Source organism: Mandrillus leucophaeus, unplaced genomic scaffold, assembly GCF_000951045.1.
Source record: "Mandrillus leucophaeus isolate KB7577 unplaced genomic scaffold, Mleu.le_1.0 Scaffold433, whole genome shotgun sequence".
Classification (NCBI taxonomy): Eukaryota; Metazoa; Chordata; class Mammalia; order Primates; family Cercopithecidae; genus Mandrillus; species Mandrillus leucophaeus.
Window position 1 is genome coordinate 2,683,978 of NW_012104621.1, and position 16,127 is coordinate 2,700,104.

General features: G+C 37.7%; 1 protein-coding gene across 2 annotated transcripts in view; it reads left to right on the top strand.

The window, feature by feature from the left end:
• The window catches only part of TGFBR1 (transforming growth factor, beta receptor 1), a 53,706-nt gene that overhangs the window by 21,550 nt on the left and 16,029 nt on the right, over positions 1 to 16,127 (top strand). Inside the window, exons 1-4 of one of the 2 annotated variants that reach the window (XM_011993765.1) lie at positions 6,016 to 6,102; positions 6,938 to 7,183; positions 10,588 to 10,818; positions 15,854 to 16,084. In XM_011993765.1, coding sequence (XP_011849155.1) covers positions 7,048 to 7,183; positions 10,588 to 10,818; positions 15,854 to 16,084 — 598 coding nt within the window. In that variant the 5' untranslated portion in view covers positions 6,016 to 6,102; positions 6,938 to 7,047. Of the gene's footprint in view, positions 1 to 6,015; positions 6,103 to 6,937; positions 7,184 to 10,587; positions 10,819 to 15,853; positions 16,085 to 16,127 lie in introns of those variants that run through there. The other variant, XM_011993766.1, reaches the window with a different exon arrangement.

The following is a 16,127-nucleotide window of genomic DNA, read 5'->3' on the forward strand; positions in this document are numbered from 1 at the left end:
AAAAAGGAAAGAGTATTCAAACATATGCATAAAAAGACTGTGAGTAGGTTGTATAGATGACGACACACTAAGCCTGGGAAGACAAGGTTTCTGGTGCTAATTTTTATTTCTTTAACAAGGGTGATAGAAATGTCTGTTCCATATATTAATACTACACACAGCTGTTTACCTCTCAGCTTTTCTAGCAAGACATAGGGCTTGTGAATTAACCCTGGGTAGCCCTGGCAGTAGATAGAAGTAATAGTGCTTCCATGTGTGACCTTGAGACGTACTGAAATGAGGCAACCAAGGAAATCCTTTATATTGGGCCCAAGAGCCAAGATCTCAACTTGGGATATGTTACCCCAGAGTTGTTACCCTGATACTATAATACCGTGAATAATAACCCCAAGGGTTCTGTCATCTCTTTTTCCTCATGTCACTTCCTTTGACGTCTACATGTCACCATGCTAACATCTGCAAACTTTGAAAATTCTGATTTATTCTGCAATATTTGGAAATTTCACTGCTTGTAATTGTATTTCCTGGCATGGTTCTGCTATAATTTTCTGTGTACACAGTAGCTTTTCCTTTTAGTGCTGAATCATAGTGAAATCCTTGTTCACCCTAAGTTAAAGTATAGTTGCAAGGGAGCTATCAAGACAAGTAATTACAGTGATGGTGAAATGAATACAGGTCAAACACCCCAATCTGAAATTCAAAACCTTTTGAGCACACCAACATGATGCCACAAGTGGAAAATTCTACACATAAGTACTTAACGTGAACTTTGTTTCATGCTCAAAATTATTTCAAATATTATTTTAAATTATCTTCGGGCTATATATGTAAAGCATATATGAAACATGAATGAATTTTATATTTAGACTTGGGTCCCATTCCCAAGATGTCTCATTATGTATATGCAAATATTCCAAAATCTGAAAAAAATCCTAAATCCAAAACACTTCTGGTCCTGAGCATTTTGCATGAGGGATACACAATTTGTAATATTTTCTGTGTATAGCCAAGTTTGCACATGCATAGGTTACAACTCATCATGTCTTAACCTTTCAGTCTGGAGGCCGAAGTTTTCTTTTTACTTTGGTTGTAAATTGTATTCGGATTTTAGAAATGTAAAACTTAGAGAAATGTGCATCTCAAAATTAAGAAAGCTGTGCCCTCTGTTAGAGATTGGGGGCAAAGTTGGACAGTGTAGTAGAGAGGTCCTAAACAGGGGATTTGGCTCTTATTTTTGCTATCAAGCAGAAGACTCAAAACTGTAGGAGGAGTCTAAACCATATCAGGTCCACCTGGGAGTCTTTAAAGTTTGGGGTTACTTAGCATGGGGATAGTGGTACAGCGAATAGTTGCATAGATTTTACCTGTGGGCTGGTGAGAATATAGTGAGGATTCACATCTACCTGTAATCTGGGTAGAATATTTGTGTAAATCATTTTGGTTTTTTGGTTTTCTTTAAAAAATTTTTTAAATTGTTTTGGTATTCTTAAGTTTTGGTTTCTTCATTAATAAAATGACAGAACTGAATTACCTAGATGATATTCAAAGTTTCATGTGGTTCTGTTAGTCTGGGATTCTACAGTGGAATTTTGTCACTCCTTTTGGGAAGAAGTTTACCTTTGGTGGCTGTGAATAAAAACCACATGGGAACAATGCCATTTATCATATGGGATAATTTTGTGTTTATGTAATCGTTTATGTTAGTTTCCAAATGTGTTAATAATGTACAGTATCTCATTTGATTAGCTCAATCAGGTGACGAAATAGGTCAGAAAGGTATTATGTTCATTTTCCTGATGAAATAAAACATAGTGGTTAGCATCTTGAACAATTTAAATTTGATCATCTTACTTGGTATGCCAGCCACTAAGGATGAAATCCTGCCGCTGAGAAAGAGAACCCAGTGAGGAAAGCTTTCTCACCCTCATCTATCTAACAAATTGTACATATTCTCCAAGTTCTGACTTGAATGCTGGTGCAGCTTTTCTTGATAATCTCTTCTACGACACCTGAGTAGAAACACTTTGATCATTCTCCTCAGGACTCAGGATTTTAATGATCTGTTTAATGCCTTTCTCTTCCACCCTAGTGAACTACTCAAGTTCTAATACCTTGTCTTATTCATCTCTACACCTCATAGCCCACGCTGTTCCTGGCATATAGAGATGCTTAGTGAATAATTGCAGAATCAAATGAAAGAGTCAAGGTGATGTGTTGCGGAGTGAGGAGAACTTGGGCTTTGGACTGGTAGAAGGAGATGTCATCGTATACATTTTTTAGATTGAAATTTTGCCCTGTATATGCATTTAAAAATTAAAAACCTAGTTGAATAAAAGGGGGGCGGGTGGGGAGCCAGGGGCCAAATCTATCAATAAAATAAATTTGAATTTTTTTTTAATAAATGGCAATTAAAACTCATATGTTCATGGAAAAAATTAAGTTCCTGTTTTAGTTTTTCCCTAAATGATTTTGCCGTATCACATAACAGCAGTCTTGTCAATCAAGACTGATTTCAAGTGGTGAAATGGAATTTTTTAATTCCCTGGAGAGAGAAATATTTACCTAGTTAAGCTTTATGTTATCGTGGTGTTTTTATTTGTCTAGTGACCTCTTCTTATTGAAAGACTAGTTAAGAGAAACCCTTTAGCACTGACTTTTTCAAATTTACCGTAATGTAATGACCTCTTTGAAAGGAGAAGTACAGAGTGTATTTTTCATAATGTTACTTAAATTCTGTAGACATGAAACTAGATATAAAACCCTTATGTTCTTGGCTCATACACCACTATAAACCAAATCTGCAAATTAAATACAAAGACAACTACAAAAAAAAAAAAACAAAATTCAAATGAATACATTTATTCCATGTGACAGATGATGTTTAGGTTTCTCAGTAGAAAAAAATAGCTTTAGGTCTAATTCCATTTTAAATCTGTTTCTGTATTTTAACTTCAGTGATAATAAAAGCTGTGAGTAGTGCCTCTTCTCATCAGTAATGTTATGCAGGAGGGTATTAATGACTTCAAGGCCTTGTTGGTAAGTTCGGGAGGAGACATCATACCTAACCAAAACACCTGCCAGCAAGCATTCCTCAAATACAGGCTTATAAGTTTTACTGAGATGTCATCCATTTTGTTCATTGGAAGATAAGGTTAATATTTTGACATTATTGAAATTTTCATTACATGATTTTCTAAACCAGTTATTGCTGGAAATGAGAATGGAAAAACATGACATATCTACAATTGTATTTACTGCTAACAAATGTTTGCAAATTGTACTACACATACAGGACCCATATAACACTTGCGTATAATAAAGTGCATAATATGGTATTGGCTGTTAGGCTATTGGTTTTTGAATATGCATGCCATGCCTGTATTGCCATGTGCTCGATTCAAATTCCCTTTATTTTTTACTCTTTCTTTTACAATGACTATGAAACTTATGCTGTGTGTAGTGTGCCGCAAGAACATTTGGCCTGAAGGGGATCTTCACACAACTGAAGCAGCAGCAGTAAAAGCCTAGTGCCAGTGTTGAGACAGTGGCTACTCATGATCTTGAATGTTTATTCTTGTTTTTAGATTATCTTTTGAAATGAAAATATTTTTTCAAAACTTGTACCCAACTTACACATCCTTTTCTCTCCCAGTATGTTTGGGAAACATTATTTTAGCAAGTATTTTTCTGATCACTACCTAAGGAACCAGGATTCAGAGATGTGAAAAACAAAACAAGCTTGGCCCTTCCTAAGGCAATGAAAGACACTTTAACAGCAAGCTGTAAATAGATTGATTTGCGCTGTTCTAAAGGTATGCAAAGAGCACTATGGAACATATCGAAAGGAGCTACCAATTATTGTGAAGGTAAGGGCAAGGTTTAGAGCACATCATGGAAAAGGTCCTGTTGAAATAGGGTCTTAAAGGATGAGTCAGATAAGAAGATAGGTTTAAATTAGACAGAGAGATGTTATATGTAAAGACCAAGGTCATGAAAGACATGATTATTATAATGGTGAGAGGTGTGTGGCCCTAGATAGCATTTGTCGTGTGAGAAGTAAGTTGGAACCCCAAACTAAAAGTCTTGTTAGACTAGGTGTTTAGCCCTTATCTCATCAACATAGGCGAGCCACAGTGATCTGAGACCTGGGAGAGTATTCAGGGCAATATTTTTTATATATAGTGGTTACCACATTGTATTACAGTGTTCTCCTTCACTTGTCATTGGAGCTCTTCAAGGGCTGTGAGCATTAGTTATTAATCTTTGTGTACTAAGCTTTTGGTAGAGTAACTGATGAAAGTAATACTTAGAAAATATGGGTTGAATGACTAATCATGAGTAAAGAGGATTTAGGAGAGAATTATGACAATCTCCTATGGTGGTAGTTTTAGTGCTTTGTGGGTCACAGACTCCTTTGTGAGTGATTTTGAAAGCTTTTCCTTGAAAATGTAAATACATATAACATTTGGCTTATAGTTTTATGGGATTCATGTACCTCTGAAGCCAGTCCATGAATTCCTGGTTCAGAATTCCTCCTTAGGAAATTATACCCAGACAGCCATCACCATCACACATTGTCATGAATAATTACTATCTCTTTTAGCAGTCTTTAAATGTATTACAAGGCTGGGTGTGGTGGCTCATGCATGTAATCCCAGCACTTTGGGAGGCTGAGGCGGGAGGATCATGAGGTCAAGAGATGGAGACCATCCTGGCTAACACGGTGAAACCCCGTCTCTACTAAAAAATTAGCCGGGTGTGGTGAGGGGCACCTGTCGTCCCAGCTACTAGGGAGACTGAGGCAGGAGAATCGCATGAACCTGGGAGGAGGAGCTTGCAGTGAGCTGAGGTCGTTCCATTGCACTCCAGCCTGGGTTAAAGAGCGAGACTCCGTCTCAAAGGAAAAAAAATATATATCACGATTGTGTCTCTTTCTTGTAATTTTCTTGAGTTTCTTTCATATTTAGGAAACAAATAGCTGACCTGTCTATGAATAAAGAAAGCATTTTTAATGATTAAGGTAAAACTTTACTGGTCTGTAAAGATAATAGACAAGTATGTGAATTAAGCCGGCAACCAAGAAACAGCCACTTGAGGAGAACCTGACATTCCTGAATTTGAGTTTAGCAAGTGAGTTGGAAGTCTGCAGGGCCACGCTCAGACTTGATTTGCCAGAAGGTCTCACAGACTCAGAAAAGCTGTTAGAGTCGTGGTTATAGTTAATTACAGCAAAATCATACAGATTAACATCAGCAAAAGGAAAAGGCACCTGGGGTGAAGTCTAGGAGAATTCAGGCACAAGTTTCCAGGTGTCCCATTCCAGTGGCATAACATAGATGGCCTTAATTCAACAACAATGTGTGACAACATGCACGAAGTTGTCAACCAGGGAAGTTCACTTGAGCCTTGGTGTCCAGGGTTGTTACTGTTGGTCAGTCACTTAGGCTTGCAGCACCTGCATGACAGGCTTTAGCCCCTCAGACTTTTCCTACCCTGCCCCTAGAAGTAATAGATGTTCACTGTAAATCACATTGTTAGAATAAGCTGTCTGATGGCATTGGTACCATGCGACCCAAGGCCTCAGGCATACAGAAATCTTATCAGGGAGAATATTCCAAAGGTTCAGAACTCATCTACCAAGAGCCAGCCAAGGCTAGTTTTGAAGACAAGTCTTGGGAATATGCAGGGTTTGAGTAACTCAGTCCTGTTGAGTTAACCCTTTCTTGTACAGCAAGTTAGCTGTTCAGGGAGTTAGCTCTATCTATCCTGCCCCTGTCTGCCTAGCCACTCCTTTTCTAGATACAGTGGACCTCCCTGCTCTTGTCATAGATGGCCATTCCATGTACTTAGACTTTTTTTTTACCTTGCTAACAAGTAATTGGAATGTTTAGATTTAAGAACATGTCTGCTTTGCAGTTTCATGTGACCATGGTGAAATTATGCACCAATTCTATCATTGTGATTCAACAAGTATTTTTTGAATGCTGCTGTGCATGAGGCATGGTGTTAGATGGCAGATTGACAGGAATGACTAATACAGGTATCTGGCCTCAAGGAGTTTACAGTTTCATAGGAGAAAGAAAAACAAAACTAGCAATTCTGGTAAGCAGTGTGTGTTTTGGAGAGCACTTAACTTCATCAGAGAGCATGGTGGAAGGTGTATCTGTGTGTATGAGAAGGTGTTGGTGATAATTAGAAGACTTTCCTCAAGAGGTCACTCCTGGGGTTGAGCCGTAAAGATCAAGTAGATACAAGTGGGCATGAAGCTAGTGTTTTGCCGCCAATCATTTCTGTAGTTAGGTTGCCTGTGTGGTTGGAGCATGTATGTATTGTTATGGGTGTAGTCTGCTTTGCTTCACTAAGAGAATGCCCCAGTCCTGGCCAGAATACACATGTCTTTTTTAGGGTTTGCACCAAGGGGAATAGGGAGTGTCTGGCTCAGTACAAATCTGTTTCCGTTACTCCATTACCCAGAAAGCCCCTGAAAGCCTACAGTTAATGGGTGGTAGTGTTTTCACGCATTGCTTCTCAAAGGAGGAGTATGTGAATGTTTAGTTTGGGGCTGGTTAAAAACAAAACAAAACAAAAAAAAAGTATAACCATTACAAATTTAAATGTACTTTGTTTCTAATGGGAAGGCAAATGCTTGCCTTGCTTTGATGAAATTGAACATAACAAAATTTTTCTATACTTGGAAGCAAAAAACTTCAGGAAAAAACCTGGATCCAAGTGTTACTACATTTCCTTGGGCTTCCACATGTGTGTGGTTCTTAATATAATTTGAAATTTCTAAGAGCAACGAATAGTTGTTTTTTTGAACAGTGCATAGAAGTTGTGTGATAATAGGATCAAGAATGTATTGTTAGAGTGAATATTGGATAATTTCAAACTGTTAACCTTGAGATTTTTTTCTAATAGAATCTTTCTCTTTTTCCAGCATTACAGTGTTTCTGCCACCTCTGTACAAAAGACAATTTTACTTGTGTGACAGATGGGCTCTGCTTTGTCTCTGTCACAGAGACCACAGACAAAGTTATACACAACAGCATGTGTATAGCTGAAATTGACTTAATTCCTCGAGATAGGCCATTTGTATGTGCACCCTCTTCAAAAACTGGGTCTGTGACTACAACATATTGCTGCAATCAGGACCATTGCAATAAAATAGAACTTCCAACTACTGGTAAGTTGTTCTATAAAATTTTTTTCCTAGATACTACAAGAAAAACTCTTCACACTCTGTGACTTTAGAACTGGAAGGGATCATAGAAGTTGTCTAATCCAACTCATTCCGTTTAGAGGCAAGAAGTGGCTTGTCCACTGTTACAGACTTATAAGAGTAGCCAAGATCCTGCCTCCTGGGTGTGTGTTGTTTAAGAAGGTTGTTCCAGGGTGGACTTCCTCTGAGGTCTGTTATACCTAAAAGGATAGATAAAAGCAAATTCTGACAAAGCCCCAACAACATCTTCAGATTGTCTCTACTTTGTTCTCAGAGTGAATTTCTTCTTCCCTATATAATGCTTCTATCTTTTAAAGTAGTCAACAGTCTTTTAATGAGTGGTAATTCAGAGCAGCACTAAGTAGTCTAGATGTTTTCATTTTGTAATCTCAGCTTGTTTTATTATCTTTATGCATAAATTAATTATATATGATTTCTAGAATTTTGGTCCTTCACCTGTAGTTTACATTTAAAATTTCCTGGGGCTGGTGACTCATGCCTGTAATCCCAGCACTTTGGAAAGCCTAAGGTGGGCAGATCACTTGAGGCCAGAAGTTTGAGACCAGCCTGGGCAACATAGCAAAACCCTATCTCTACTAAAATCACAAAAATTAGCTGGGCATGGTGGCACATGCTTGTAATCCCAGCTACTTGGGTGGCTGAGGCACAAGAATCTTTGAACCCGGGAGGCAGAGGTTGCAGTGAGCTGAGATTGTGCCACTGCACTCCAGCCTGGGTGACAGAGTGAGGCTCTGTCTCAAAAAAAAAAAAAGATAATTAAATAAGTAAATAAATAAAACTTCCTGGCAGAACCAGTAGTTTGAAGGCTTAATAAACTTTTTAATTTTAAGATTCCGGTTTAATATGGAAGTCTGAGCACATGTATTTAACTCTTACCTCTTTCCCCAGATCCCAAAGGAATATAAAAATGAGGGCAACCTATGTTAATACTAGTGGAATTAATGGTAGAATGCCACCCACATGCCAACACTTGTGAGGAACTTCTGCAATTCTGCAATTTACAGTACAGATGACACCAGACTGGTAAAGAATAGGATCAATAACTAATAAGAAAGGTTAGTCATTGAAAAGTCCGACCAATAACTTAGACGAGGGATTGGGGGTGAGGTGAGGGTACGGGGCGAACTCTCAGTTCCCTTTTAGGAAGCACCTGGCTTCAGTGCTCAGAGCAGCAGACACAGTTGCTCACTTTCCACTCAGAGTTGGTCCAGGCCTTGTGCTAATTAAAGGAGGAAGCACTGCTGTAGCGCAGAAGGAAAAGGCCAGTCCTCCACCTGTTCAGCATGATAATGCAGCTCTCCCGTGGTAAGGGTTGGTTAGACTACAATGTCTTTGACTTTGATGAAAGCATCTGCAGTTATAATGTGACAAAGAAAAGGATAATTCCAGAATTTCCCATTTCCATCATTTGAGCTTGAAATATCTGAATAGAGATTTATAAAACCTTGTGAAGAAGTCATCTCATTTCTCATGTTTCTAATTACCATATATAAACTTCTCATTTCCAGCTCTAGGATAAGCAAACAGCAAAAAATTACCAGTGAAGAGCTAGGAGCTCAAAAGAAGTAGTCTGAATTAGATAGATTAGATGTCATCCTATGAAATAGGTTTACCGCATGATAGGGAGGAACTTTCAAACAGTCCAGGGTCTATTTTCAGTTATTCACTATGAAATGAGAACATTTCACAGTTGTTAAAGGTTGCTTTCAGAAGAAAAGCCCAACTGATGAATGTTTTTAAAAATGCACTATTGAGAGCGAACAACAGACTGGATGCCATAATTTTATAGTCAAGTTTGGGACAAGCTTAAGAAATTGTGTTACAATTCAGAGAAAAGACAGTTGGTGAGCATATTAAGAGATATAGGGAACAGATTTAGATGATCCAATATGCTTATTATCAGAATTCCAGAAAAAGGCATGAGACTAGAAAGAAGACAGAATACCAGGCAAAATTAATGAAAAAATATTAATCCAAACACATGTAATAAAAAGTATCAGTTTCAAAAATAAAAGAATTATATAAGCATTTAACACACATAAACATTGGTTACCTATAAAAGGCAAAAAAAAAAAAAAGTTCAGATTTTCTGCTTAAATATCAGAGGGCAAATGGAACATTTTTGTAGTCACCTAAAATTCTTTAAATAGGCCAAGATTTTTCATATACAAAGGCAACAGCCTTCTTGCCACAAGTTCAGTGTACAAGGACGCATGGACTGTTCCTGAAGGAAATTACTAGAAATAGGACTCTGTATGATAAGAGATTAATCTACTGAAGATCTCAAGAATGGGAAAGATGTGGTATGAAAGAAATGGTGGTAAGTAGTAAACCAGTAAGACTCAGGATGAATGTCAGAATAATTGTAATTTTCTGAAACAACCAGAAAATTTTAATTATTAATGGAAGTTACAAGAAAATGATCTGGACTTAAAAGTTCAGGAGGTTAAGATAGAATAAAAAGTATGCAAACTCTGTTAAAAAAAAAAAAAAAAAAGATATGTTCTGCCTTTAAAAAACTGGTGGAGCTATTGGCTGGGCACGGCTCATGCCTGTAATCCCAGCACTTTGGGAAGCCAAAGTGAGTGAATCACTTGAGGTCAGGAGTTCGAGACTAGCCTTGAGCAACATGGTGAAACCTGTCTCTACTAAGATACAAAAATTAACCAAGTAAGGTGGCACATGCCTGTAATCCCAGCTACCTGAGAGGCTCAGGCAGGAGAATTGCTTGAACCCGGGAGGTGGAGGTTGCAGTGAGCCAACATCACACCACTATACTCCAACCTGGGCAACAAGAATGAAACTCTGTCTCAAAAAAAAAATTGGTGGAGATATAAATACTAAAATGTGAGTTGTTTGGGAGTGATGAAGATGTATGTGTTTTTTTGTTTGTTTGTTTTGATATTTTTGTTTGTTTTTCCTGCTATGAGCACGTACTGGCCTTGGAACAAGAAGACAAGTCAAACACACTTTTAAAAATATATATGATTTTTAAGGAGACGTTAATGGGTATTGTTACAGGTTATTGGTATTACTGACCTGATGTGATAAGTGGGGAAGGTACTATGATATTGGTAGCAGCTGGCCTTGTAATGATGGCTGAAGAGTGCAGAAGGAGTAAGTGGGTGCTGACAGAGCTGGTGTGCATGAAAGGAGGCCTAGTAGGAGAAGACTGAATGATTCACTTGTTCTGGGTTTGAGCCCTATAAACTGCTGTAATGAGGCTCTTTGGCTATGTGGTGGCAGTGGCCAGCTGCAGGAATTGTGTAGGATTAGGAAAATGGGGGTTACCACCTACAGTGTTTTTGTTGTTGTTGATGTTTATTTCACTCAAGGCCCTTTTTCAGTAAAGTCATCACCTGGCCTTGGTCCCGTGGAACTGGCAGCTGTCATTGCTGGACCAGTGTGCTTTGTCTGCATCTCACTCATGTTGATGGTGTATATCTGCCACAACCGCACTGTCATTCACCATCGAGTGCCAAATGAAGAGGACCCTTCATTAGATCGTCCTTTTATTTCAGAGGGTACTACGTTGAAAGACTTAATTTATGATATGACAACATCAGGTTCTGGCTCAGGTAATGTAATTGTTTCTCCTTTTTCCTAAGACGTCTTTTTAAAATTAAGCGATACTTATTTTATTAGTTTGCTAATAAGCCAACTTGTTAGAATGTGAGATAATATAAATAATATTCCAGGTTTGAAACTAATAAAAATCTGTAAGCTTGATGTATATATGACTGTGGCTGGTTTAAAATATATTGGAACTTACTTTAACTGTTAAAGCAAGTCAGTCAGCTCCATGGTGGTATAAATTTCAAAGCGTTCTCACTTGTATGATCTAATTTGCTTTTCATCACTGTGAGATAGAAAGGATAAGAACAATTATTCTCATATGGATGAAGCCGAAGTTCAAAGATGTTCAAATGATCTGCAACTAACCCGTTCTATTCAGGATTGTTTAGCAGCCTGATGTTTATATTTGAAAACAGGCATGATAAAAATTTATTCAGAATTGTGAAGGTTATTTGCTTTTTAAACATTATATGAAATTGTCTTTTGTATAGGCCTGGTTTTTTAAAATTAAACTAATGAACTCTTACGTCATTTTCTCACTTCAGAAAAATGTCTAATCACCTTCTTATTTAATGTAGTTTTGGCCCCTAATGAGATTTGCTTTTCCCAGTTCTATTTGTTGATATTTGTGGCATCAGAAGTAGATGAGCTAATTGTCAGAGTCATCCCAAGGTGGATTTTGGCATAGCAGTGCTTCATGTTTAAACTGAAGGGGCGTTATCTTCTACTTTTTCTTGTATATGGTTTGGAAAAGTATTAAGAGAGGAACACTCCTATCCCCTGTGTTTTTAGAATTTGACACTTGGCTAAGGATAAATAGATCTAGGTTCCAAGGCAAGTTTTGTTGCTGATTGGCTGTATAACCTTGGTTAAAACATGTTTCCTCTTTGGGCTTCTGTTTCCTCATCAAAAATATGGAACCCATACTGCTGATAAAAACAGTGGTTTGTTAAGACTTTTAAATGAGATATACTATCCTTTGAAAAGTATGAGTCGTCTTTAAATAAGGGCTAAATTCATGAATAAAGTGAAAATTTGGAAAGCGTATATAGTGAAAATTTCACTAATTTTGGTGAAACCCCATCTCTACTAAGAATACAAAAAAATTAGCCGGGCATAGTGGCATGCGCCTGTAGTCCCAGCTACTCGGGAGCCTGAGGCAGGAGACTCGCCTGAACCTGGGAGGTGGAGGTTGCAATTAGCTGAGATCGTGCTCCAGCCTGGGCAATAGAGTGAGACTCCATCTCAAAAAAAAAAAATTCACTAATTTTATAACTGAGTGATACTAAAGGAATATTAAAGCAGAAATTGAGCATAAAATCACATCTAATGTTGCAGAAAGCTCATATAATGACAAATGTCTATTTATTTTAAGGAAATGAATATATATTGTTATGTATGCATATCCATTCATTTAAGAATGAAGAAACTGATTTTATTACCTGAATTATTCTTCTGTAGAATTTGGCCGTATGTATTCAATAAGAGAACTCTCTCTTTGACTACTAGGACACATACAGGCTTGCACTGGAGCTCAGATCAGAAGGCAAGCTTAGGGATTCCTGAAACAGTTGTGTAAGGAAGACAATGAGAGTTTGGACTTAGATGGAGCCATCTTAGTACTGAAGGTGTGATAGTCTTTGGGCAGGAGTGGTGGACGGAGGTTATTTTAGAGCTTTCCTGGGACTTCCCATTTATTCTCAGTTCAGATCTTCAAAAAGATTTTGTTCATTCTAGAAGTAATCCTGCTCAAGACTGTGATAATCAAGGACCAGAGTCACAGAAAATCAGGATGGCTTCAGATCATTTGGAATTAATCCCTCAGACCTGTTGTCTTGTTTCTAAACTTACACGCTGGAAAGACAGCAGCTCATGCCACTTGCCACAGTGGAATAAGCCCACCTAATTGATTAAAGGAATTGGTGGGTGGGTGATAGTTGATTACTGAATAAGAGTATCTTCATTAACCTTTTAAGAGATAAACATGAAAAAGAACGGAATAATTCTGTTTCCATTATATATATATATATGTTTCTAGATCCATGAGGGACCATAGCTCTCTGTTCTCTGAAAGCTTCTCTCCCTCTTTTTATGACTTACCCTGCAAAAACTTGTCTGCATTGCTTGCTAGCTCTGTAGCTTTGGGCAGTTAACCAATGTCTCATGCTTGAGTTATTTCATCTTTAAAATGAAAGTGATGGAGTCTGCTTTGTGCACATCATTGGGTTGTTGTGAGTTCAAGCAAGACAAAATGTTGGCATGAAAGCGCTTGGTAAATTGTGAAGTTATGTCCAAATGACAAGTGTTGCTCTTATTGAAAACATACTTGGAAGAAAAATCTAACATACATTATCAGTTGACTACATTGTACAAAACTTAGTTTAAGGCCACCTTTACCTGTCATAGTTCATTGTGTACTGAATTCTCTACAAATCTATCTAGGCAGAAGCCATCTTCTGGTGAATAATAGCAGAAAATGCCATCTGTTTCCCTTCTATTCATTATAAATCCTTAATGCCACCTTAGGCATGAGAGTAGTGCCTGTGAGTAAGTAAACTATGTGTTTATAATACTTTGTTTTAGTTCTTTTGTTAATTGAGGAAAAGGTATAAGCGTTTCACATTCTGAATTCATGTGTTCATTACTCAGTACCGGGACCATAGTTAAGGAAAGGCCCTATCTCTACCTCTAAAGACAGTGCTTTTAACTTGGGTACTTCAGGGAATACAATGAAGAGTTGGGTTCTGGCAGCTGTACCCCAAGTGTGTGAATGTGCACATGTGCATATGTGCCAGCTTTTGATAGTGAGTCTTCTAGGCCAGTGTTCGTTATAGCTTGTGCAGCTTACGAGCTCTTGTAATATATGCATGTTGTTCAGGTCTTATTTCCTGTTCACTGCATGTGAAGCTGTGGAGTCCCTGTTTCCCTTTTGAAGTTTTCTCTCAAACAGTACTAAAGGTACAGAAGAGTAGAGCAGAGAATATAGAGATCTAAATTAGGCCTATTCCGTTTTGTCTTTAGAAGAAAATTGCTACTTTTTTTGTTTGTTTGTTTTTGAGACGGAGTCTCACTCTCTTGCCCAGGCTGAAGTGCAGCGGGGTGATCTCAGCTCTCTGCAGTCTTCACCTCCCGGGTTCAAGCAGTTCTCCTGCCTCAGCCTCCCGAGTAGCTGGGATTACAGGCGTGTACCACCATACCCAGCTAATTTTTGTATATTTAGTGGAGACCGGGTTTCACCATGTTGGCCAGGCTGGTCTCAAACTCCTGACCTCTAGTGATCCAACCACCTTAGCCTCCCAAAGTGCTGGGATTAGAGTTGTGAGTCACTGTGCTGGCCAATTGTTAACTTTTTTAAAATGCTCAACTATTCATGTGAAGTAACCCAATATAGATAATACAATGGATCAAGATTTGCTTTTTAATTTTAATTGACATCTAGAATCCAGTTATAAAGGGGAAGACAAAAACTTTCCTCGTCCTGTTGGCCTTTCTTGACCATACCATTTACACAAGTCCTGAACCTGTCAGGTGTTTTCAGAATTCGTGTTTGTGATTCCTTTTTCTTTTTTATTACTTGCCTTTGCAATTTCCAGATTAGTCTCCTGAAATTAACTCTTAAATGTACTTTTAAGTCTGTGGTGTGGCCCTCTACAAGGCTTCATAAAATGTAATAAATTAGTGTCTACACTAAACGACATAATTAGAATTGATTATTCATAGTGTGAAAGAGCTTTATGATTTAAATAAGGATTTCGGACAGATCTGTTTCTCACTGACAGCCTCCTTGTAAACACAAACAGTTATTTATAGTTAGACTGCTAACTACTTTATAGGAGGTGGGGAGGGTAGAGCAAGAGGAAGAATGGACCCATTTGAGACACTTAAGAAGAAGAGCTGATCGCTTTAAATATTTAACGTTTGGATTTATAAGCATTTCACATCAGGGAACCAAAGAGAGCAGATAATTTCATTTACTGTCATTGGGTTAATTTGATCTAGCAAGTAGCTTTGAGTATAGATTATAAATGACACCAATTTATGTATACATAGATTGTATAAATAAGATACTAGTGAGGAACATGATGTACACTGGCATTTTCTTTGTTAGTGTCAGTGTAATTTAAAATGACACTTACCAGATGGGGGATAGGATATTAAGTTACTGTCTCACATATAGTGACACTTAAATGTTGCAGGTAAGTTAGTAAACCCTTTTAAATGAAATAAGTATGGCAATACTTAAAAATACATATTTTGGAGAAAGCCAAGTTCAATTAGTGGAAAAACAGTGCTCCATTACCAAGGTAAGTTACTTAGCCTTGTTCTTCAAGATACTAGTGTTGCCTATGCAGCCAGTTGTTAGCAAGTAAATTGCTTTCATTGAAATAGCTTCTGTGGTGATTCTTACTGGTTTATTAAAAAGCCAGAATTTACTTCTGTGTTTCTGTGTTCACATCCTTTTTTCCTCCCATCAGTGAAACAGTTACTAGTTTCATCTTTCTAAAATAAGATTTTAAAATTATCTTGCTTCCAGCCATGGCCCTTTTTCTCAGAAATCATTTAGAGGTTCTTTTACCTAAAGCTCTCATTGGTTATCTTGAGCTTGGTATTCAGTACTCTTCATCTTCTGGTGACAGCTTACTTTCTCTTTCACTGCTTTGCCCCATACATCCTCTCTCTGATTGCCCAGGCTGCTTCCCTAAACATGTGTCATTCATTTCCCTCTACCTTTGCCTGTACATTCTTCCTGCCTAACCACCATACTTAAGGGATAGTCAAAATTCAACTGACTTTTACAAAGCCTACCTTGACCCTCTAGCAGGAGTTTCTGGATTCTTTTATTATATTTATTATCTTACTTTCCTTTTTTAATTAGTTATTTTATTGCAAATAAAATACATATCTCCCCAGTGAGATAAGTTCCTAAAGGGATAGCTTGAAGTGTCAGCTTTCTGGGTCACTTGTTAGTGCCTATCATGATGTTTGAAACATGTAATATTGTTGATTGTGTTGAGTACTATTTATTTTTACCTTTAGGTTTACCATTGCTTGTTCAGAGAACAATTGCGAGAACTATTGTGTTACAAGAAAGCATTGGCAAAGGTCGATTTGGAGAAGTGTGGCGAGGAAAGTGGCGGGGAGAAGAAGTTGCTGTTAAGATATTCTCTTCTAGAGAAGAACGTTCATGGTTCCGTGAGGCAGAGATTTATCAAACTGTGATGTTACGTCATGAAAACATCCTGGGATTTATAGCAGCAGACAATAAAGGTCTGTAACATTTGCTTTTCCTTATGTTATATATAACAAGATC